Source organism: Ochlerotatus camptorhynchus, unplaced genomic scaffold (genome assembly GCF_037179485.1).
Source record: "Ochlerotatus camptorhynchus isolate MF236.1 unplaced genomic scaffold, CSIRO-AGI_Acam_v1.1 ptg000598l, whole genome shotgun sequence".
NCBI lineage: Eukaryota > Metazoa > Arthropoda > Insecta > Diptera > Culicidae > Ochlerotatus > Ochlerotatus camptorhynchus.
In genome coordinates, this window is record NW_027041078.1 from 211,039 (window position 1) to 235,497 (window position 24,459).

At 41.1% G+C, this 24,459-nt stretch overlaps 1 protein-coding gene and 1 pseudogene across 2 annotated transcripts; one reads left to right on the forward strand and one right to left on the reverse strand.

The window, feature by feature from the left end:
* Positions 1–4,298: 4,298 nt before the first annotated feature.
* On the reverse strand, positions 4,299–21,393 carry Strip (striatin interacting protein). Of its 2 annotated transcripts, none has more exons than XM_065237235.1 (10): positions 21,245–21,393; positions 20,198–20,320; positions 19,850–20,133; positions 19,611–19,786; positions 19,377–19,541; positions 19,170–19,315; positions 5,988–6,150; positions 5,716–5,924; positions 5,409–5,653; positions 4,299–5,343 (listed from the first exon to the last, which is right to left on the reverse strand). In XM_065237235.1, the coding sequence occupies exons 1-10, from the start codon at positions 21,302–21,304 to the stop codon at positions 4,428–4,430; spliced, it is 2,487 nt and encodes an 828-aa protein (XP_065093307.1). In that variant the 5' UTR covers positions 21,305–21,393; the 3' UTR covers positions 4,299–4,427. The 2 variants fall into 2 exon arrangements, with proteins under 2 accessions (XP_065093307.1, XP_065093306.1); XM_065237234.1 differs by having other exon boundaries at positions 19,137–19,315.
* Positions 8,639–10,279, forward strand: LOC135714000 (tubulin beta chain-like; annotated as a pseudogene).
* Positions 21,394–24,459: the final 3,066 nt, after the last annotated feature.

Genomic DNA, 24,459 nt, shown 5'->3' on the forward strand with positions numbered 1-24,459 from the left:
TACGGGAGTGTTTTGTTTGTGTTTGGTATGCGAAAGAAATCCATTACGGGGAGACGGGACAAGATCGCCACTCAGGGCAAGTGAGCACAAGGCTGTCCCATTTTTCAGCAGTGTTCTCAAATGTTTGCTCCTTAACCATAATCCGCTTTTTGTATGCCTCAATAGTCTCTATGCAGAAAATCAGCTCATTTGCTCAACACAGGAAGGACCTGGTATACTTGTTATTCCTTCAGGGTAGCAAAATTTCGTCAGGCGTATGCCGCGGATACATTTGCATGACAAACTATGCACATGAGCATTATTTGTATGAGAATTATGAGCACTATACTAAGACAATATGTACAAGTGTGACCATGGATGAGCATAAGATTTATTATACAAATTAGGCTCATGCGTATAGTTCGTCATACAAGTGTATCCTCGGCGGTAATATAATTAAAATCAGTGGTGCAACTTTCATACAAGCTGATCTCCATAATTTCACAGCACGTGAATAGTTAAACACTGAAATATCATCAAAACTCTAGGGGTAAATCAGCTATACTCTGAGCTAATATATTTACATTGAGTAACTGTGAGTTACTTGTATTTATTCAAAAAATAACTAATGTCGTTTTCGTTTTTGCGGTTTAGCTACACTGGTGTCATATTTACAAACAGCCACTATGAACAGATTTTTTTAATAGCAAGTAAGTTATTTTTCTTTATAATAGCCTTGTTGATGAGTTGATGATCCATCCAACTGCAACCCTGTCATCATCTCACAGTTATCGTCCAACACACCAGCGCAGTTGATGAGACCCCTCACACTGATAAGACGATCTTGAGCAGTACCATTGGATTACCTCTCTCCCACTACGTACTAGTGAAACCATAATCATGCCATCATCAGTGTCATCATCGTCATCGATTGCCACCGATTATACGGGAGTGATGAGGATGAGCAAACCAGATAAGTGATAAGAGCATTGAGAATTGTGCTAGTGAGAGCCGAAGAAAATCATCGCATCGACGGAGGACTGAACTACCTAAAACGGGTTGTGCGGGTCCAATGATCAGTCCACCTCAACCAGGTCACTATATTGCACGGGCAGGAGACCCACGACGGCATACGTTGTTCCTAGTTTTGGTCAAATACAAATTAGTGATAAGCTAATTAACCTTTTACTGCATGTTTTGGTGTGATAAATAAAGAGCTATGTATTATTTAACCGTCGCGAGTACTTAGTTAGTTGATGCGAAACAAACACCTCCTATTGAATTACCTGATTGAAGTGCCAATGGACGTTGTGGTTGGTCCATGCATAAAGCACCCTTTGTTTGCCGTGATGGCGGAAGGTAAAGGCCAGCCCCCGTTTAAGTCTAAGTGGAAAAACTAATTCCGGTGACCCTTACCTTACTTACCAATCAGGCTAAGGCCTTGTTGGCCTCTGCTTTCCGAAGAAGTCGTCTCCACTCTACTCGATCCATGGCCACACTTCGCCAGCCTCGTAGTCTGCGAAGGGTTCGCAGGTCGCCTTCTACTTGGTCGATCCACCTTGCCCGCTGCGCGCCTCTTCTTGTTCCTGTTGGGTCGCTTTCTAGAACCATTTTTACTGGGTCCACGCCCACCGTAGTCGCCCAATTTTTGCAATGTGGACGATGGATGGTTCTCCCAGCAGCTGGTGTAATTCGTGGTTCATTCGCCTCCTCCACGTTCCGTCATCCATCTGGACTCCACCGTAGATGGTACGCAACACCTTCCGTTCGAAAACACCAAGGGCGCGTTGGTCCTCCACGAGCATAGTCCAGGTATCGTGGCCGTAGAGGACCACCGGTCTAATCAGCGTCTTGTAGACAGTTAACTTCGTGCGATGGCGAATTTTATTCGATCGGAGCGTCTTCCGGGGTCCAAAGTAGGCACGAGTCCCTGCCACAATGTGTCTTTGAATTTCTCTGCTGGTATCATTTTCGGCGGTCACCAGTGAGCCCAAATACACGAACTCATCGACCACCTCGATTTCGTCACCGTCAATCTGAACTCTGGGTGGGAGGCTAACATTGTCTTTCCTAGAACATCTTCCTTTCATGTATATTGTCTTTGATGCGTTGATGGCAAGTCCAATCCGCCTAGCTTTAGCCTTCAGTCTGATGTAAGTTTCTGCCATCGTCTCAAAGTTCCGTGCCACGATGTCAATGTCATCGGCGAAGCCAAGAAGCTGGATGGACTTCCTGAAGATCGTGCCACTCGTGTCTATCCCAGCTCTTCTGTTCACACCTTCTAACGCGATGTTGAATAGCAGACACGAAAGTCCATCACCTTGCCGTAACCCCCTTCGAGATTCAAAGGGACTCGAGAGTGTCCCCGATACTCGAACAACGCACATCACTCGATCTATCGTCGCCTTGACTAATCGTGTCAGCTTATCCGGAAATCCGTACTTGTGCATAATATGTCATAGCTGATCTCGATCGATTGTGTCGTATGCGGATTTGAAATCGATGAACAAATGATTTGTGGGCACGTTGTATTCGCGGCATTTCTGTAGAACCTGCCGAATCGCAAAAATTTGGTCCGTGGTAGCGCGGGCACCCATGAATCCCGCCTGGTATTGCCCCACGAACTCTCTTGCAAATGGTGAAAGGCAGCGCCGGCGGCATAGAATTTGGGAGAGTACCTTGTAGGCGGCGCTCAGTAGTGTGATCGCTTGGTAGTTGCAGCAATCCAACTTGTTGCCCTTTTTGTAGATTGGGCATACGACACCTTCTATCCACTCCTCCGGTAATATCTCCTCCTCCCAAATCTTAGCAATTACCCAGTGCAGCGCTCTAGCCAGTGCCCACCGTATTTTATTAGCTCACTTGGTAGTTGATCTACACCAGTTGCTTTATTGTTCTTCAGCCGACCGATCTCCTCCTGTGTGACCCTTTGTACTGTGCGAGGAATTAATCATCGAAAATAACACCTGGAGAAAAGCTAAGGTAATTAAATTGAATGGAAATTGTTAACCCATGCCAAATATTAACATAACTTTTTGGTCAACGTTTGGTTTGACGTTCCAACCATAACGGACTAAATTGCGTTACTGCAGTAACTACTAACGCTAAGAGCGCAGAATGTAGAGTTGCCCGATAAAAATGAACAGCTATTTATTTGCTTGCATAAAGTAGGCGGCATGCTGTATTTTAGGTATTTTTATTATGTAAATTTATGTTAAATACATATATAGCGTGTGTTTAAAAAATATGTTTTACTTTCACTTAGCACTATTTATTCATTCACGACTTTTAGTTAAGCTAGTTTTCACTACATCACTCTTCAAAACTCACTAATAGACTGACTGAAGCATCTAGAAACCTAGCTTCCTTATCTAGATTTCTGAGGACAGCTGGGAATCGTCGTTTGCGTCGCAATGCCTCCGGTGTCATCGTCACGTTCCAGGTCCTGGGAACCACGATGAGGACTTGATGAACTGATCAAAACTGTTCGTGCTTCGTAGTGTCAACATTATCAACATCATGCAGTGGCGACATCTGCATAGAGCTTTTACGGCAATCTCCCAATTAATTGAGGCAATTTGTACATCCTTGATCTCTCGGCTTGAAAGCTCAACGGGAAAGTTAATTAATAAATTTATAGAGTTATAATTAACATTACTATTTGTCACTCTATACTGGGTATAATGCGCCACGTGAATTGTAGTGTGGGAAGCATAACCATCAGGCGTGAAGCTTTGTAATAATTCAATATAGAGGAAGAACATAGATTACGCCTAAATATTTGCTTTCAGGGATGAAATCAGAACTATACGCATTTTTCGGAAACAGGTTTGTTGACCTTTCATTTTAACAATTTAAACAAGAATTCAGCCATTTTCATTTAGCATATCAATTGCAATGAATTACCAATAGCCTAATCCAACATTTGGATATCATTACAGTTACATTTCTATTCACTTTGTGGATTTAATGGTGATCTTCCTTACCCCTATCTCTCTTATACCAAACCTTTTTACGTAATCTCCTTTGAAGAGCTTTAAGAGTGGGTTGAACGTTTTCCTAAGTTATTTTTTTTAATATACCCGCATGGAAGTTATTTTTTTATATGCATCTTTCTACTTTTCATGCCTACATCATAGATGTTTTCTTTTGGGAAGCATTTAAACGAAAATCTACATCAAATTTGATTTCAATCAATTGGTCACAATTCTCTTAAGATTGCTATACTTCTTAGCTTCCAATAAATTTCAATTCAATCATTGTCATCATTAAATGAAGAGCGTGTTCAGTTATTTTTTTTTAATAACAATAATTATCTCAAGTTCGTTTATTAATGTACCGGCTCAGCTTTATTCGGTTGTCACTTTATAATTAATGTTGTGTCATAAATATAACTTCATACACGTATAAATTTTGCTCGCAAAACATAAATTAAAGAACATACAAACCTACGATAAATCCTCACTCGACAGCAACAAGTCCCAATCTATATTGTTATTGTACACCTCTTGCTGCAGCCACAGTTCGTAATTTTGCTTGAACTCCTCGCTCAGCTCAATCTCTTCCGGTTTTCGTCCGTTTGTCCCGTTAGTTCCATTATTACCCCCATTGACCATATCGCCCTCAATGGGATCATCGAATTCTCTCGCAATTAGATCGGGAGCGTTCATCTGCAGATAACGCCGATTGTTGAACCGATCTACGCAATTCCTCAGAGCACATTCCTCCGCTTGGAAATCCCACGGTCGGGCATCCAGGTCGTTTCCGAACGCCCAATCGTCGTTCAACCGGTGTCTCACTTTGGCGTATATTGCGCTGATGGTTTTCATATTAGACTTGCGCCACTGCCGTCCCAGATATTTGGTTTGCATTTTGAGCAGCTTTAGGACGTACAGCTGCATCAGAGCATGACGAACCTTGAGCGTTCGTTTGAGGATCGGCGATGACTTGAATACCACCAGCATCATAATGCGGGAGTGCTTCCACTTGGTTAGCTTGTTTAAAATGCGCAGTAGATTGATGCAGGAGAATACGTTACGCCAAGAATACGGAGCGGAATCTCCGATGATTAACGATTCCGAGGTAAGCTCCGGTTGTTCGCCGATCACGCACGATGGGAAGTCCATGATGGGAATAACGTTCTTGGAACCAACGTAGCTCATGATGTTCTGGTTGAAGAATTTCAACACCAGGGGTATGCAGTTGGCAAATACCAAGTGTTGAGACATAAATTCGAACTGGTAAATGTGATTGATCTTGAAATGCTTCAAATAGAGTAGCAGTATGGCGGAAACGGCTTTGACGGTGATCTCCTTGTGTCGACTGACGTCGATGCCCAGCTTGGTGGATTGGGTTACGGTCATTCTGGGAACGAAACATAAAAGAATCATCAAGCGTGAGATAGGAAACAATAGGGTCGGCAAACTTACGGCATATCCTCCGGCAGTACATCGGCCATGATGTTGATACTTTCGGTTTTGGACTTCGAAGTCGGTGCCGCTGCTAGCAGTATCTTGAGCAACGAAATCATGTACTGTGGAAGATTCGGGAGTATTGCTTGGTATAGTATTTCGGTTGGCGTTTGCGGGATTTCGCCTTCCGAGGTGGAAATCGGATTACGGGTTATTTCTTCCTCTTTTTTGATTTGTACATCCGCAAGACTGACGTACATGTGCTGCAAGGGTCGTTGATGTTAATTTTTGCTTGTATAGGAAAACACTTTACACATTTAGGTACCTTCTTCAGTGTAAAAAATCCCTCCTTGATGGGTTGCGGCAGTCCAGCCAACGTATTGTGGTCATCCTTCAGTATGTACCCTATAAATTTGCTCCGGGACGTGTTCAGAAAGATTTCGATATCTTTTCGCCGAATTTTCGGCGCCCATGGTAGTTTATTGGTCAGTTGCTCCGGGGCGTCATTACTTTCCGCAGGCGGCGTAGTTTCATCTTTAGAAATAAACAAAAGTTATGATCCGTGCTGTTAAAGCAATTATAAGATTCTTCGAGTACCTTCAGCACCGGGAGCATCAGGGTTGGGCGCATTGGCACCATTAACCGGATCCTCGTACTGTCGGAAGTACTCCGACAGCTCTTCCTCGTTCTCGGTCGAGGGTGTTTCCATTTCCAGACCAAGTTGCTCTTGCTCATCGAGGGAACTTTGTTTGATGAGACTCTACGTGTGAGTCAAGTGAGTTGTCCGTTGAACCAGCCATGGAATCCAGAAAGCATTAGTAACGAACGTATTTGGGACGCTCTTCACGTGGGATAGATACTGATTTATTGGTTACGTGACACGAACTATTAGTTTTGTAACCACTTTATGATATCTAATAGATAGGTATGTAACAGTAATAATTATGTTTAATGCAGTATATAGTGATGGATTGAAACAACCAGTTTGTAACTATTATAGAGATAGAGAGTGTCGAACACAAGCATTAACAGTTTCGTTTTAATATTGTGGGTGTGCAATAATATCAGTATAGTGAGGTGAATTAAGATGTGACCCAACTACATCAATGATTTATGGAATGCGTACATAGGTTTTTTTTTACTTGACTCATCTTAGTCCATCTCATACATTATGATAGGTGTGAAGGATGTTTCTTATTAAGGGGTGAAAATGACGTGTGTTAATATGGAACAGGCGTTGAAATGGGATTTATCGGATTATCCAATTTTCTGGCAGGTAGTACCGTAAATCAAAATGTCTATTTCTAGCATATCCAAAAGAGCCTCGTAACAATGGTTACTCCAGAGAACGTCAAGTTCAGTGGGGTGGCTTTGGGCATACTTGCAAAAGAACTCTGCGAATAGTTTTAAGGGAATTACGAGGATAGTTCGAATGGCTTCTCGAAAATATATTTGTGAACTCCCTATACTACTGATGATTTATGTCTTGTCAACTAGAGTTATGGCCCCCCAGCCCAACGTCCTAGTTACGTCTATGTTAATACTCATGCTTTGGGTTTCACGTTTGAATGTAACATAAGATCGAAAAATTACCATGTGCATATAGGAAATTTTCATAGGTAGGGGAATTCTCGTATTCTCGTCAAAATCTAAGCAGCGAACGCACTTCTATTAGCAATTTCTCAGCGGCTTACATATGACGTATTTGTCTGTTGACATTTATCTGCTGCTTGCTATTCCATCTATTCCAATCCAAAGCATTGTCCAAAACGGTTTGAAAACGTTTTTTACAACGCTCCAAACTTCTCAGGTTAGTGTGACTATTTTCGGCAGCCTCTTTTTCTTCGGCAACCCTTGCATTTTAACTGCGTGTTACCAACAATCAATACGAAACTAACGATTTTAAATTGGCTCACCACTTTAGTAGCCTATTGGTCCCAAGCAAACGATTAACGTACCCTATTCTAGTCGAAATTCTAGTACTACGCAATGTTTGTTTTGATTCGCTTTGAAAGTTTGACAGATAAAATGAGGGGTTATTGGTTTTTCCTATGTTTCGAGGGGTGATTCGACAAGCTTGGGACCGAAGATAGTACCAGAGGTGAGCCAAAAAGTTGAGCACGTTTCTTCGGGACCTACTTGTCTTAGAGTTACCTCTATGGTGTTACCCAGCTATTCTATTATCGGCAACTCGAACTCAGTCGTATTTTGAAGTGCGCATATATTATATTTGAAGAAAAACCTGGTATAACAGGTTTGCTCAGTTGTAAAAGTGTAATCAGATTAGAGCTGAGAGACTAAGGAACCGTTTAAATACATTCAGCGCAGTGTTTTGGTAAGAACATACAGCGAAATTAACGTTTAAATTTGGGTTGCCGTAAACAGTCAATGGATACTGAAGCCATCATTTACCCTACTGTATTGACAGCCTTTTAAATTTTACAAACGACACCGTAATAAGTACCGAGTACCCTTTAAAGCTTACCGAGCACTCTGCACTATATGTATGGGAACCAGTGCTGCAAACTCTCGACAATACACGGTGATATTCAAAATTCTACTGGTCACTCATTTGAGCTAACAGTCATGGTCAAAGCAAACCATGTCAACTGTCAGTTACAATGCTGTCAGTGACGAGCATCTGCAGATTTTTTTATTGACTAAATTTGAAACGAAATTAAATGGCTTGAGCAAAACGATTACATGGAGCCGTTAAAGTGAGCAAACCCCTACGTTCTGAACTAGGGGAATTTACGTATTCTCGTCAATCTAAGCAGCGTCCGAACTTCTATTAGCGATTTCTCAGCGTCACACACATACATGACGGTTTTGTTTGTTGACATTTATCTGCTGCTTGCTGTTCTACCAATTCCAATCGACAGAATTGATCAAAACGGGTTGAACATGTTTTTACAACGCTCCAAACTTCTCAGGTGAGAGTGACTATTGTCGGCAGTCTCTTTTTCTTCGGCACCCTTTCCATTTGAACTGCGTGTTAACCAGCTGTACTATTATCGGCAACTCGAAATCAGCCGTATTTTGTAGTATGTATATTTCATTTAAAGAAAAATATGGTATAACAGGAATTCACAGTCGTAAAAATGTAATCAGATTGAAGCTGAAAAGGTAAGGAATCGGCTTAATACATTCAGCGAAGAGTTTTGATGGGAAAATACAGTGAAATAAACGTTTCAATTTCGGTTGCCGAAAACAGTCAATGGGTGCCGAAGCCATAATTTACCCTACTTGAATAACAAAAAAAATACTCAGAATGCATACATTACACTTTTTGTTACCAGGTGAATCTTTGGCATTCACGAAAAAATGAATGAGATTTTGGCAAAGGTTTTTTTGAGGATCAAGGCTTTCTATCAGTGACTATGTGAAAAACAATTTTATCAATATCGCGTGAAAGTCTGTCAATGACAATGACAAATCTCAGCACTGATGGGAACACTGCAATTTAAGCAAAAGGAAAGGTATGTCAATATGATCGAAAGCTTCTACGTGGTTAGCATTATCTATTACATTTAAAGAATAATCAACGAACGAACTAATAAACCGTTTTCATTTGATATCAGTATTCGAAATTTTATATTTTTGAGCGAAATCGACCTCTGAGAGGGCCGATTTGAAATAAGGGTCTCGCACGGCGAAACATAGATCAAAACAATCTGCACATGTCATGTGGATAGCTGGCTACGCTGAGGCTCTAAGAGCCAACAAAGAACGGGACCATTTGTACACCTGTTCCGACCGAATAACTTCGTTTTCGGATAGTCCGGTGCTGGTAACAACTGGGTCAAACGACACTACACCAAGGGTGCTGAACTGGTGGATTCAGTGCTGGATGTCGTCCGTAAGGAATCCGAGGGTTGCGATTGCCTGCAGGGCTTTCAGCTTACGCTCGCTCGGCGGTGGAACTGGCTCAGGTAAATTTTAATTTTTTTGTAACGTTGGCGGAATTCAGTAGCAAAAATACCTTTCTCTCCACAGGAATGGGCACGCTACTAATCTCAAAGATTCGAGAAGAATACCCGGATCGCATCATGAACCCGTTCTCCGTCGTTCCATCGCACAAAGTCTCCCCCACCGTCACAGAGCCGTACAACGCAACGCTTATCAGCTAGTGGAAAATACGACATTTGCTTCCGAACATTGCAGCTCACCAGCTGGCGATTTGAATCATCTAGCCTCGGTTACGATGTCTGGCGTTACCACGTGTTTGTACTTCCCGGGTCAGTTGATTACATTTTTTCTTGACCGGGTTTGCTCCCCTGACGTCGCGGGAATCGCAACAATACCGTACGCTGTCTCTCCCGGAACTAACGCAGCAGCTGTTTGACGCTAAAAATATGATGGCTCCTTCGGTTTTTTTACACGGTCGATATCTTACTGTGGCGGCCTTCTTCCAAGGACTAATGTTCATTAACGAGGTCGACGAAGCGATGTTTAACGCACAGATTTAAAACAGCAGGTATTTCGTGGAATGGATTCCCAGCAACGGGAAAACCGCCGAGTGCGTTTGAAAATGTCGTCCACCTTCATCGCCGGTTCAGGAAATTTTCAAACGCATAGCCGAATAATTTACGGCCATGTTCCACCGGAACGTCTTCTTACACTGGTACACCGGCGAGGGAACGGACGACATTGAGTTCACCGAACATGAACGACCTGGTTTCGGAGTACCAGCAGTACCAGGAGACGACGATTGACGAGAAAGGAGCGTTCTGCTTCCCCAACACAGTCACCAGAGAATCGTTTCTAGACGAAACATGTCGATGTAGCATTGCTGCTTCCCCAACACAGTCACCAGAGAATCGTTTCTAGACGAAACATGTCGATGTAGCATTGCTGCTTCCCCAACACAGTCATCAGAGAATCGGTAGTTGATGAAACAACTCGAAGTGGCATTCGCCCACGATCTTCGGGCATGTGCGAATAGGGAGGATGCAATTGCGTAACATTTTGCACACTCATCGCCATATTCAGATCCACACGCCCCCAACGACGACACAAAATGCTCTCCAGAGTTGTAATCTTGTAACCAAATTTGGAAGCAGGGGTGCAAGTGATTTTGATCGATTCTTTTCATCGACTTTCTGTTTCGTTAATAACTCGACGGCAAACACATTCATTGATACGTTTGTTGTTTTGGATGATATAAGAGCATAGTGCGAAATAGGTTAGTGAAGCCATCAAAAGAGGAAATCAATGAAGAGAATTGACGCCTCTGCTTCTAAGCCCCTTAATTCAGTCGTCGTCATAGCAATGGTTCTTGGCTTACACTTGCTGGTTGCAATTGATCATTTTGTCAAGCTTCTGCATTCATGTTCCATCAAATGTCACAGCTGTTGTTTGAGGTGACATCTATCGGAAACTACTCACAATCTGTTTTCCTATAATTGTTCACAGAGGATACTGCAGTGCAAAACATGTCTGGTACCTCTATATATGCATTTAGATTATTATTCGAAGACCCTCCTTTTTTACACATTCTGCACACAAAATAGCTCACCCCTCACAGAATTTCCCACCGAATTTTATGTATGGGGCGGGGATAAAGTATCTTTTGCGCAGAATATGTAAAAAAGGAGGGACTTCAAATGTTAAAGCAAATGCATATATAGAGGTACCAGACATGTTTAGTAGTGTTAGGTACTCTATTTTGTAATCACAAATCGAGTGTCAACAAAATACACCACACTCTCTGGGAGCTGGTAGTAAATCAGGTAAAACGGTATGGTGAAAAATCATTTTTATTTAATTGTAGCTTGTTTAACAATAATTTCCGGGAAAAAACTGAACTTCAAAGTCCCTGATTAATTTCTTTAGGTTGTCGTTGAATATGCACCGAAAGCGAATTATTCCCACTTCTCTAAATTTCTATATGGGGATTTTTATCACTTCCTACCAGCGGAACAGCGCCATCTCTGTGGAAAATGGTCGGCCAAAATGATTAATTATGCTGTTCGATATTTTCGAAGGACCACCAAAAAAACATGAAATTACATTATTTTCTAGGGATGCCTAAAATTCCAATTATTCGATTAACGATTAATCGTAAAGATTTTTCCAGCTATTCGATTCAATATATATCGAATTTTCAATGATTCGAGCACGCAAGCGACATCCCGACTACTCACAGATTTAGCGCAGTAGAAAAAATAAATAAAAGTATTAATTTATCTGAACAGGCATAGAGAAGAACCATGACGTGAAACAGGATCATAAATTCGCCGAAAAAAGTGTTAAGCTTCTTTCTGCTAAAGGCTAAAATTTACCAACTTGTTGAGGGAAGGAGGAGGGGGAGGAGCTTTAGCTGGGTGGACACTGATATTCTGCGGCCTGCCTTCCAACCTGTCGCAGGCACCAGTTCTACCCCGGTCTAGCAGCAAATTGAACCGAAGAATATGGGATTGTCCGGTCCGATTTGCTGATCCAGCTGCCTACACGTCATCATCATTTTCCAAAGGCTTTAAGCCTATTCTAAATACCATCGGCCCTTTTCAGGGCCACCAAAATTTTGAAAAAGAGTTAAATTTCTGAACATGTCCCAACTAAAATCCATTGCAAAAGGTTCTTTTCAGGGCAATCATAGTCATACTAAAGAGTATAAACAGAGAGAACCCCGCTCGAATTCCTATTCCTACACAAAACACAAGCTCCTGCTGCAGTTAACAAATAACATTTATTATATAAGACCACGCAGTCCTACGTCACGCAATGTACAACCCCATAGGTCACTTTTAGTTTTTTTTGACGTAGGATTACGTCTTTCGGCAACATATTGGGGGTGCAATTTCAAAAAAACCAAAATCGACCGCGGGACGAAAATAGGTCAGGTTTTGACCACATATACCTCTGTCAATAGCAGATGAATTTTAATTCTAAACAAGCAAAAGAATTGGGAATTTATCTACCAATCTGCTAAATTGAACACTTTATTAATTTTCAATAGGTCACTATTGAAAAATACACAAATGTCCAACTGTTGCAATGGTGATCAAAATTATCACCGATTACCTGCAAACAGCGCATTCCCTAACACAGATTTAAAAATCGAATTCCATCCTGTCTCACTGAACGGTGCTCATTCAATCACCGTGTGTGGTGGTGTCCGGTCGTCAACGTCAGCAGCAGCAGCAGTGATTAGCGTGTGGCGTACCCCACGAAAGGCAGCCTGCAAGCAGTGAACTGCAGAGCCCACATGAGCACCCATAGAAGGAGGAAGAAGCCGCTGGATCGAAATCAGTTTCCTCGTGAGTAGCTGTGGGTCATCTATGCCAAGCGTGTCAACCTTGCTCCAAACAATTAACAGCTCCCCAGCCTCACCCTAATAGCTCAGCATTACTCAACCTTCACGACTAAACGGTCCTTTTCAGAACCACCACAAATTTGTTAAAGAGTATTTATGTTTTGGATATTGTATATGTCATCAATCGGATGTCAGTTCCCGTAAGCAGCTAATTATCAAAGCTCAACCTGGTCTATAGGAGGTGTGGAATTGTAGGCCTGAATGTATTGGTGCAATTCGTTTTCACTCGGTTTTCATTTCGATTCGCACGATTCGTTTACTCAGTCACCCTTGTAGTGACGTCATAATGTTTGTTTCGATCGGCATAGGAAATTAATATTAATTATATAATTTGTGTATGTTACCAAAATTTATGAATGGTCTGCCACTAAATGTTGAAATAATTAATTGATTATTGAACATCACACTGTGTATACCATGAAAAAGCAGCCTGTTTGTGAGTTCCATGTAACACACAGCTCGCCAGCCTTATCCGTGTTGAACACCCTAATAGATCAGCATTACTCAACCATCACGACAATCGGTCCTTTTCATGACCATCATAAATTTGGCAAAGAGTATTTTTTTACGTAGGATTACGTCTTACGGCAACATTTTTGGGGGTGCAATTTCAGATAAGAAAATTCGACCGCATTACGAAAAGAGGTCAGGTGTTGATCACATACATATAACTCTGTCAATAGCAGATGTATTTTAATTCTAAACAAGCCAAACGATTGGAAATTTATTTAGCAAATTTCTAAAATAAACACTTTTAATTTTCAATAGGTCACTATTGAAAAATAAACAATGTCCAACTTTTGCAATGGTGATGAAAATTATCACCGATTACCTGCAAACAGCGCATTCCCTAACACAGATTTAAAAATCGAATTCGATCCTGTCTCACTGAATGGTGCTCATTTAATCACCGTGTGTGGTGGTGCCCGGTCGACGGTGTCCGCAGCAGCAGCATCAGTAGCAGCAGTTTCGGCGTGTGGCGTTTACATTGTTCTCCAGTACACCACGAAAGGCAGCCTGAAAGCAGCGAGCATCCATAGAAGGGAAGAAGAAGCCGCGTCGCGATCGATATCAGTTTCCTCGTGAGTAGCTGTGGGTCATCAATGCCTAGCGCGTCAACCTTGCTCCAAACAATTAACAGCTCACCAGCCTCATCCTTGTTGAACACCCTAATAGCTCAGCATTACTCAACCATCACGACTAAACGGTCCTTTTCAGGACCACCACAAATTTGTTAAAGAGTATGTTTTGGACATTTGTAAAGGTCAATCGGATGTCAGTTCCCGCAAGCAGCTAATTATCAAAGCTCAACCTGGTCTATAGAAGGTGTGGAATTGTAGGCCTGAATGTATTAGTGCAATTCGTTTTCACTCGATGTTCATTCCGCTTCGCACGATTAGTTTCATTCGTTTACTCAATCACCCTTGTAGTGACGTCAAAAAGTTTGTTTCGATCGACGCTTTCATAGGAAATTTAATATGGATTATTGAATTTCTTGTATGTTACCGAAATTTATGAATGGTTAGTGGCAGATGTTGAGATAATTAATTGAGATTAATTGATTACTTAATTATCACACTGTATACCATGAAAAGAAGCCTGTTTGTGAGTTTTTGCCTGTTTTCTAGTAAGGAGATATCATAAAAACAAAAACAAATCACCAGCTGGTATTTCCCGGCGGCTTTACAAAATAATACAATCAAACAAAATCATCATGCAGAGCCAGCTAGGATTTGTTTTACTTTCACAAATCCAGCTAAACATTGCATTTGGTCCTAAGTAACATTGATCGATTCTCTTCGTCGACTTTCTCTTTCTCTTTAATAACTTGAGCATAGAACCGTTTCTTGATGTGTTTGTCGTATAAGATGCTAGATAAAAGCTTCTTTTATCGATCTGTGTGCTGAAAATACCTGGGTATATCTTTACATGGCCGTGGGGATGCAAAGAGAAAGTGAACGAAGAGAATCTGTCAATGTTACTTAGGACCTACTTGAAATTACATACGTCAGGGCTAGATAGATCTCCACAGGATTTACAAAAAAAAAGCCAAAATCGACCGCTTTCGAAAATTCAGGCATAACATTTGATAACGGGACAAAAGCATTTGTAAACAAACTTTCTAAGGCCCTTTACACGCGAACCAAAGTACGCCCACGCAAACCAATACCACTTTCGGAAAGGTGATAGTTGCCCCTATCCGATGATGTTGTTGGTTTGCGCGGGCATACTTTGGTTTGCGTGTAAAAGGCCTTAGAAAGTTTGTTTACAAATGCTTTTGCGCCGTTATCAAATTAATGTAAGGCCTGAATTGGTCAGGTTTCTACCAATAGCAGATGGATTTTAATTCTAAACAAACCAAACGATTGGAAATTTATCTACCAATCTGCTAAAATGAACACTATTAATTTTCAATAGGTTACTATTGAAAAATACACAAATGCCCGACTGTTGCAATGGTGATCAAAATTATCAGCAGTAGCAGCAGCAGCAGCAATGCTTTCGGCGCGTTTTCTCCCGTACGCTACGAAAGGTTGCCTGCAAACAGCAAGCTGCAGAGCCCACATAAGCAACTATAGGAAGAAGAAGCACCACCGCTTGGAATCAGAATCAGAATCAGTAGCTCTTCGTGAGTCGCTCCGTGCGGGGGTCGGTCATCTATGCCAAGCGAGTCACCCTCGCTTCAAACAACATACAGCTCGACAGCCTCATCAGTGTTAAACACCCAGCTGAGCATTACTCAACCATCACGACAAAACGGCCCTTCTCAGGACCACCTTAAATTTTTTAAAGAGTTTTATTTGAACATTTGTCGAGGTATCCCATCTTTGATTCCTACAATCAATTTTCGCATATTTTTCTTTTATGGAAAAAGCCAAAAATTCCGTGCGTTTTGTGCACGGAAATGCGTAATTACGTCATCATAAAACGAAGCTTTTCCATGATACCGTGGTAGCATGCTAGACGGTACCTATCTTTATGCCTTTTGATGCAAATTTGAACCCCTCCTATTAAGAGAATTATACCAAAATCTAATCGTGCCGAATTCTCTTAGTAGGAGGGGCTAAAAATTTGCATCTAAAAGCATAAAGGTAAGTACCGTCCGGTATGCAGATTTCATTTTCGAATGCCAAAATTGATGGGCAGTTCAATCTATTCAAATTTCTACAATTGTACGAAATCAATTTAATATTTACTATACTTTTGCTATACTACCTTTCGTAATCCTACGTCAAATCTATGGTCGTGTCTTGGATACAACCTCTTACTTTTTTTTTTTAGCCAAAATGAATGGAAGGCACCCTGATGCAAACCATCCGTTTTGGTGGAACTGTTTCATTTTATATAATTTTGGGAGTTTATCATTTTATGTCCATTTATTGCTTACCTTCATTATGAAGGTAAGCATGTTTGTGCTTTCGATCCGCGTTTGTTTTTTCATCGATAGAATAGAGTGCTGGTTTCCGTTAGTTATAGTAAGATTTTGGAAAAAAGTTCGAAAAATTATGCTAAACTTCAGATATCCTCATCAGGGTCCACGTAATACCACGGAATGTACAGACTCAAATGAGTTGCCCTCCTCGCATAAGCGCTGGATCCCCAATCAAGTGGTATGTAGTTACGAAAAAAGAAATCTCAATTAAACCTCCAACATCCAACCGTCCTATGCAGCTACATCAAGGAGAAGCGACCGAAGGAGGTGACATTTCATAGCAGTTTTCAGAGCTCGGAAAAGTTGACCAATTTTGGTGCGATCATTCCATTTTTATCTATAAATTAGGAATTTGGCTAACATTGGAGGCAGTAGGTGAGATCTTTCGATTACACTATATTATATAAATCATTCATTACATCACATATTATTGTTACATTCACTCTTACATAAATCGGAGCGTTTGGTACAGTATGTCCACGCATCCTTCCACCCCTGTAGGTTCATGAAATGAATTGCTGTTTAAATAGATTTATTTATACTCGAATCATTTCACAGAATATGCTTTGCGGCAAATGCAACGCAGTAGGCCTGGCCGTTTTGATGTTTGTGTCATATCAAAGATATGGTGCAAACATCAATGTTGACAAGTAAATTATTAGGCGTTATCTAACCTAATCATTTTCCATGATGCTTTCTCGTACTGGCTGCGTTTGTATTAGCTTAGATCAGATAGGTAATTGTGAGATCAAAGCTGACTTAATGTTTTGCTTTTATTTTCGGAAACCACTATTATCCAATAGATTCTACTGTTCGCCAAGTTCTGACAATATCCGAGGCAATATCATGGGGCATTTCAAGATTTGTAGAAGCACCCTTTTCCACCCTATTGCTGAAACTAACTTTTGCCCCACCATCGGTGGTTGTGTTTTGTCTATTTCAATGAAGCCAAAACGCGCCGAAACCGTCGCCATAGGAATTCCATCTATTGCTAAAAGGTCTGAACGAATTGGATAGCAAAGATGCCAACCCAAAAGGTTGCTCATTTTTGTATCCGGTGAAGATGTGTAGTGATGTATAAAGAGAGCAGACAAAACAAACATTTTGTTTATGGTACCGGTACCTATGAGCATATGCATATACCACGTTCACAGTTTATAGGGAGGGGGGGGGGGGGGGGTTCGGTGGTTTGGAACGGGTGTCTAGAATATCTCAAGATCTGTGAACGTGGTTTATGGAGAGCACCTAACGATAATACTTATGGATTTGAGATGGTGAGGTTATGTGTGTAGCCAACAAACTACATTGAACATAGAAATTTTCTTCGGTTGATGCCAGTGGAAGGATCAGGGAACATGTATGTAAAATTTACTTTCGTGACTAATTGTGTACTGTTATGTGATATGCGTTTTAGATTAGTAAGAGATGTTACATGATCTGATTGTTTATATGGGGTATTATTTTAGTAATAGCAGTTATAATATCCAGGTAAGTGGTGGTCTTGATAACTGTAGTAGTAGTGGTAGGTATATGGTACATTAACCAACAGTGAACAGCAAACGCAACTAAACAAAAAGCAATTTCCTATTTTTGTTTGTTGTATAACTCAGATACTGAAACCAACAATTACAACTAAGAGAGTGCAAATCCGCATGATAAGGAAAAATATAAAAACAGAGCAACGATCCAATATTGCAACCCAAAAGTAACAATTGTATTGCCCCGAGTCAAAATGAAATCGCAAATGAGTTAAACATCTACTAGGTATTACTTGATAATGATGTCAGCAGGGATCGATCGCTCTTAGGAGCATTGTTTATTACTTTTTAATATGGAAAGCTAACGTTAGTTCCAATCAAATGTTAAGTTAATTCTCTTATATCAGATTAATGCTTCCGATCATACTTCGCACCGTTTAGTCACACTCCGTGTTTTCACAGAGTGTGGCTTTACGATGCGAAAGTTTTGAAGTTTAATCGGGAAATATTTATGAGTAATCTATCCGTTTTAAGATGGATCAGCTGCAAATCCAATTGGATTTACCGTTAGATGCCTATGTTGAAACGTAACGAACGATGCCCCAAAGAGCGATCCATCCCTGGATGTCAGTATGGTGGTAAATGAAGTTGCAACAAGAGATAACAGAACAGAATACCGAAATGCATCAACGTGTAGTTTTAACACAGCTACAACAAACTAGGAAAGTAACGTTTACACCATGTGGAAATTAACGCTCAGAAAACAGTTAATGGTGCTATGATACGGAGCAATGTTGAGACTAACGAAACGTAACATAATGAGCAGTGAAACATTTTAGGTATGTACAGGAGATAATGCATAGCAGGCAAATGTTGAATTATTTTGAACGACTACTGATAGAATGCGGTACATTCTGGCATTATGCGCCGTGGTTGATTAATTACATATTTTTTTCTTCGTAATTGCAATTTAAGGTAGCAAAATGGCTCTCCTGAGTGGTGATGAAAAAAGGAAAAGAATACAATAATTTACAGAAAAGAAAGTGCAATGTATAAACAAAAGAGAAGAACCAAAAAACACGCCCTCCATGGGAAACCGAAAAAGAAACGCAAATATTTGTTTTTCTATGAAAAGCAATAAGGCAGTTGAAATTGGTTCGCTGTCGCTGTTGTTGATGTTGTTTCGCCGTTCGAACGGTGGCGAACGAGGTTTTCTATATTACTATAGATTCTGTAGTTGTTGGAAGATGTTTCTGCTATGTTCGCGCTTCTCTTGACTGACTTCTGTCGTTTATCTTATCTCAAAAATCTCGAAAAATGATTGAACTCTTGAAAAAAGATTGATCTTGATAAGGTAGAAAAAAACTGTGAGCAAAAATTTGATCATTTAGGGGAAAATTGTAAGAGAAAATTGGAATTGAAACTAACGAAAAACAAAAGGAATTGTTGTTTGTAATCGAAAAAAGTGGGGAATCAAAGAGAGGAAGAAAAAATAATACTCAAGAAAGCTTTACTACCTCTTGCAACTGACTAGTAGTGTTCGTACATACTCTTCGCAACGGCTTGCTCCGCTTGGGATTTTGATTGTCCTCGTTCGAGGGTGCCGTTATCGGTGGCGAGCTGGCACGCATGATCTTGGAGATTTCGAGGGTGTCCTCCTTGTTCTGGGGGAGACCGGCTTCTGCGCGGTATTTGTCTGCAATTTAAAGTACGTCAAACACTACCGTGCGTCGTTTCATATTTGAAAGATCAATTACCTTTCAATTCTTTTAATGTTTCCATTCCACCCAGTGAAACAAGGGACACCTTCCAGAGAAGCAATAGAACTTTCTTCATTGGAAAGTGCGGTGCCAAACCGCTGCAAAACTTTGTGATCATGCCGAGCAGTTTCACCGAGAGTAGCTCATCTCCAATGGGATGCGCTGGAAAAGGCAAACCGTTGATAAAGCTAGAGAAACGAAGTTTATAATGATCGTCGTTTCAATACTTACTGATCTCATTGGTAAAGTTGGCCACTAGGTGAGCGTATTCCTCATTACCGGTTTCTATATCTGCTCGCATGACTTCGGTAATAATATACAACACCGACAGAATTACTCTCAAATCTACCGAATCCGCCAACGAGACAGCAACCTTCCGGATGGCAATGCTAGCGGTCGACGAATTGCTTTAGATAGATTAAAGTACACTGTGAACATTCGGAACAATCAATATGGCTGGTATTTCTTACTCAATTTCCAAATTCAGCAGTTCGACAAATGCTCCGAAAACACCCGCATCGTACAGCAGCATGACGTTCTTTCGTGCTATAACCTGCTGCTCTTGATCGCACTGCACTTCCGCCCAGCATCCCTGCGCAAGGTACAGAATACAACGAGCGGCCTTCATCCTTAGACTCTTCTTGGACATGTCCAACTGGTTCAGCAGCTTGAGAATTATGCCCTGCTGTTCCGTTTCCGACAGCTTCTGCCAACTTGGCGGCAGTTTGTAGTATTCCATCTGATCTTCAAATGCCTACAATGCATCACGAATTGTAGAATCCGAGCGAAAGCTCAACCAAATAAAAAAAACCGTTTACCTTCACATTGTGCTGGAATTCGGCCTGCTCGGTGTAGCTGTACAGCTCCGCAATCTCGTTCGCATGTGAGTCGGCATCCGCGTAAATGAAATCTAAATCGGGGAATTCTAAACCACTGCTTCCCTGCAAAATACCGGTGCATTCGTTCAGTCAGTAACTCTTTTCTAGCTTACAGGATAACGGAAAACACGTATAACAAGCGGTCAAACAGAGAATGTCGTGTTTGGAATTGAATTGAAAATGGGAAATGGAAATCAACTCAAGAAACTAGCGTTTCAAACTAAACTATTAACAGTAACATGTATAGGTAGAAGGGTGAATGAACAAAATGCTTTTTGTAATTTAATTCTGGTTGGCAGATTTGGTAGTAGTGGACAGATGGTGGATGGTTAACAAAATAAACTATTGTTGAACGATTGTGGAAGATGTTAGTAGTAGTAGTAGAAGAAGAGGTACTCATCGCTTTCGTTTAGTGTCTCGATAATTGTGTTTTGGTCATTATTATTCGTTTACTATTGCGTAACGTATGTAGTAGTTTGATTGCTTATATATTGTTTGATATTGCAACTCAAAATGAGGAAGATTGCGGAAGTGCGGCAGCGGCGGCGGCGGAAGGGATGCTGCTGCGCCGTATTCGCGCGGATTGTTTGGCTTAGTTTTGGATGGTTGAATCAGGTCACTTACATCAAACTATATAGTAAAACGGTAGCACAGTATTATTATCGTAAACTTAAGACAAAGATAGCTGAAAACACGACTCAAAATTTAAACCACTCCTCTTGCACAGCACTAGCATCCCTTATATTTTTTCCAAGCTCTCGAAAAAAAAAGCGTAAACATAAACAATCACCTCCCATCACCACCCACCCCGCCACAAACATTCAACAGCTGTCAAAATCGATTTTCCTCGCCCGCTTTCTCCCTTCCAACCCACCCGGGATGGGATGGGAGAAAGAGGCGCTCAGCCTCGACAATCGATTTTCCACACCTGGCTTGGAGTAGTCGCAAATTTTCAGCCGTATTTCAATGCAAGAATTCGATACTTACATCCAGCATGTCGTTTTCGAAGAAGTTGTTGATCGTCAGCATATCACCCGAACCTTCCATGGTGGATGTTTTTGTCCCGGTCCGGGACGCTTTTCACGGGTTAAAAACGATTTTTCAGTCCAGTAATGTTTTCCACTCTCGAGCAACGTCGTCCATCGAAAAATTTCGTTTTCTTTTTTGTTGTTACTCTTTTGACAGCAGGGCGCCCTTCAGAAATGATCGTGGCGAGGTACTAGAGCAATACACGGAAAATCAATTATATACACACATCATCACGGTTTCCTTGTTCGGTATTTTGGAATTGTAAATCACAAAAAATACCGAACATTCAGCTATTCTCAATAAAACCAACCGGTGGAAACTAACGATTTTAAATTGGCTCACTACTTGACTACACGGAGAATTGAAACAACTCAAAATCGAGATAGAAAGTACTTAACAATAAGTACTCGACTATCACCAACAATCAATACAAAACTAACGATTTTAAATTGGCTCACCACTTTAATAGCCTATTGGTCCCAAGCAAACGATTAACATACCCTATTCTAGTTGAAATTCTATTACTACACTATGTTTGTTTTGATTCGCTATGAAAGTTTGACAGATAACAACAGGGGTGTGTGGATTCATGCAGAACATGCAGGGGTGAGTGAAATAGCTTGGGACTGCTTGGGACCGTTGTTCTGGTACTGAGTGAGCCAGAAATAATAATGATTTTCTTCGGGACCCAGTGGTCTTAGAGTTACCTCTATGCTATCACTATTGTTTTGGTTTAAATTTTATTTTCATTGAAAAGTAATTGTAGAGTCATGGACCTCTTGTTCGGAAAACAGAGATGGAGTATGAGGAAAAGAGGAGGGAGAGGGATCGAGAGTAAGGGCAGTTAGGAAAGATCGGTTATGACGAAAGGAAGTGAATAAAAGGTGTTCAATCAAACTTAAGTGTATTTCATAACTTAATTCCGTAAAACCTATCAAATATCTGGTGGCAAGATCCTACAGTTTGGCGCAGTCAGTAGGATTTCAAAAAGGTATATTTAATGGAAAGGATTTTTTTTTTTTCTAGTCCTGTTGAAAATGGCGTCTGAGATTTTTTTTTTTTTTCTTCTCGTGACGAACAAGTGAATTTGTTGAAGTGAGAAAGTATTAGAGCGAGACCATAGAACCCGAAGTGGTATTCGTGCTATGAGCCATGTATGTGATAAGGAGAAAATATTGGGTACAAGTGAAATCCTTAAATGCGAGGCCGATTATATTCGTAGCGCATGAGGAGGTGCTTGTTCAGATGGTTATAGGTTATAGTTGACTACTAAAATCAACAAGCGAGTCCGGGATTCACCCGAAGCGCTTTCCGCTAGTCCAGTCACAAAACAGAATGTTCAGCTGTAGAGTGAAAGAGATGCGAGACCGATGAAAGTCGAAGCGCACTTGCTAGTCCAGCCAGTGTGCTGCAGAGCTGATTGACTCAAAATCGAATGGGTTGATAAACGTGAAAGAACGATGAGCAAATTTCGGGCACAACTAAAACAGTCAACAGCGAGAACGGAAAACACCCAAAGCTCTTCTCGCTAGTCCAGTCACACAGTTAAATGTACGGCTGTAGAGCGAAAGAGATGCGAGACCGATGAAAGTCGAAGCGCACTTGCTAGTCCAGCCAGTGTGCTGCAGAGCTGATTGACTCAAAATCGAATGGGTTGATAAACGTGAAAGAACGATAAGCAAATTTCGGGCACAACTAAAACAGTCAACAGCGAGAACGGAAAACACCCGAAGCTCTTCTCGCTAGTCCAGTCACACAGTTAAATGTACGGCTGTAGAGCGAAAGAGATGCGAGACCGATGAAAGTCGAAGCGCACTTGCTAGTCCAGCCAGTGTGCTGCAGAGCTGATTGACGCAAAAGCGAATGGGTTATAAAATGTGAAAGAACGATGAGCGAATTTCGGGCACAACTGAAACTGTCAAAAAACAAGTCTAGAAAAGTGCATATTGAGCTCTGTAAGCAGAATCTCATGAACACTAATACAGCGTGTAAACTCATGGGATTTCTACAGTTCTCGCAGCAATACATATGCAGCTGGAGAAACTATAAACATAAATACAAGGTGTTATCAACAATCAATACGAAACTAACGATTTTAAATTGGCTCATCACTTTAGTAGCCTATTGGTCCCAAGCAAACGATTAACGTACCCTATTCTAGTTTAAATTCTATTACTACACTATGTTTGTTTTGATTCGCTATGAAAGTTTGACAGATAACATCAGGGGTGTGTGGATTCATGCAGAACATGCAGGGGTGAGTGAAATAGCTTGGGACTGCTTGGGACCGTTGTTCTGGTACTGAGTGAGCCAAAAATAATAATGATTTTCTTCGGGACCCAGTGGTCTTAGAGTTACCTCTATGGTGTTATTGTGTTGCAAGTCCAGTCGGTACGCTGCGGTGCATACGTAAATTGAACCAAAAAAAGAAAGGGTTTTCCTCTAACATATTTGTTTACGTATGGGTGAGCTAGTGCGTTTGTGGAAGGTTAGACGTCATAAATATTACATGTAAAATTCGTTTTTTTTTTTTTGTCAATCTAACCAAATTATTTGAAGCTGTGAGAGTTTATTATTATTTGTGAGGAATAATTTGGTTATTAAAGCTTATCATTTTTTCAGGATGAACGACGGTGTTAAAGATCGCTTTGGATTGGATCCATTTAATGACTCGGTTGATACTCAAGGGCTACGAAGAGAATGGGAGGAGTGGTTCAGGTCATTCGAGCTCGTTGCGGAATTGAGGAGCGTTCAATCGCAACACGAAAAACTGGTTATGATGTTGGCTTGGGGTGGTAGAGGACTCCAACGCATCTTTTACAACCTGGGACCGGTTGCAGAAGAAATCTACCCAGAGCCTGCAAGAGTTCCCTTCTCGCCACAGGAAGTACCAGAATTCGACAATGGGGTGAAAAGGCTGAATAAGTTTTTCATCGGAAAGCGAAATGATCGCGTTGAGTTGGAGATTTTCCGTTCTCTGCGTCAGTCAACTGACGAATCTTTTAATCAGTTCATACTCAAACTACGTATGCAGGCCGCCCGTTGTGATTTCATGGATCGGGAGGAAAAGGAGATATTGCAACAAGTTACCATGGGGGCAAAAGATGAACGAGTTAGAGACAAAGGCCTGGAGAACGTTATGAATTTGGACGAACTGATGAACTACGCAATCA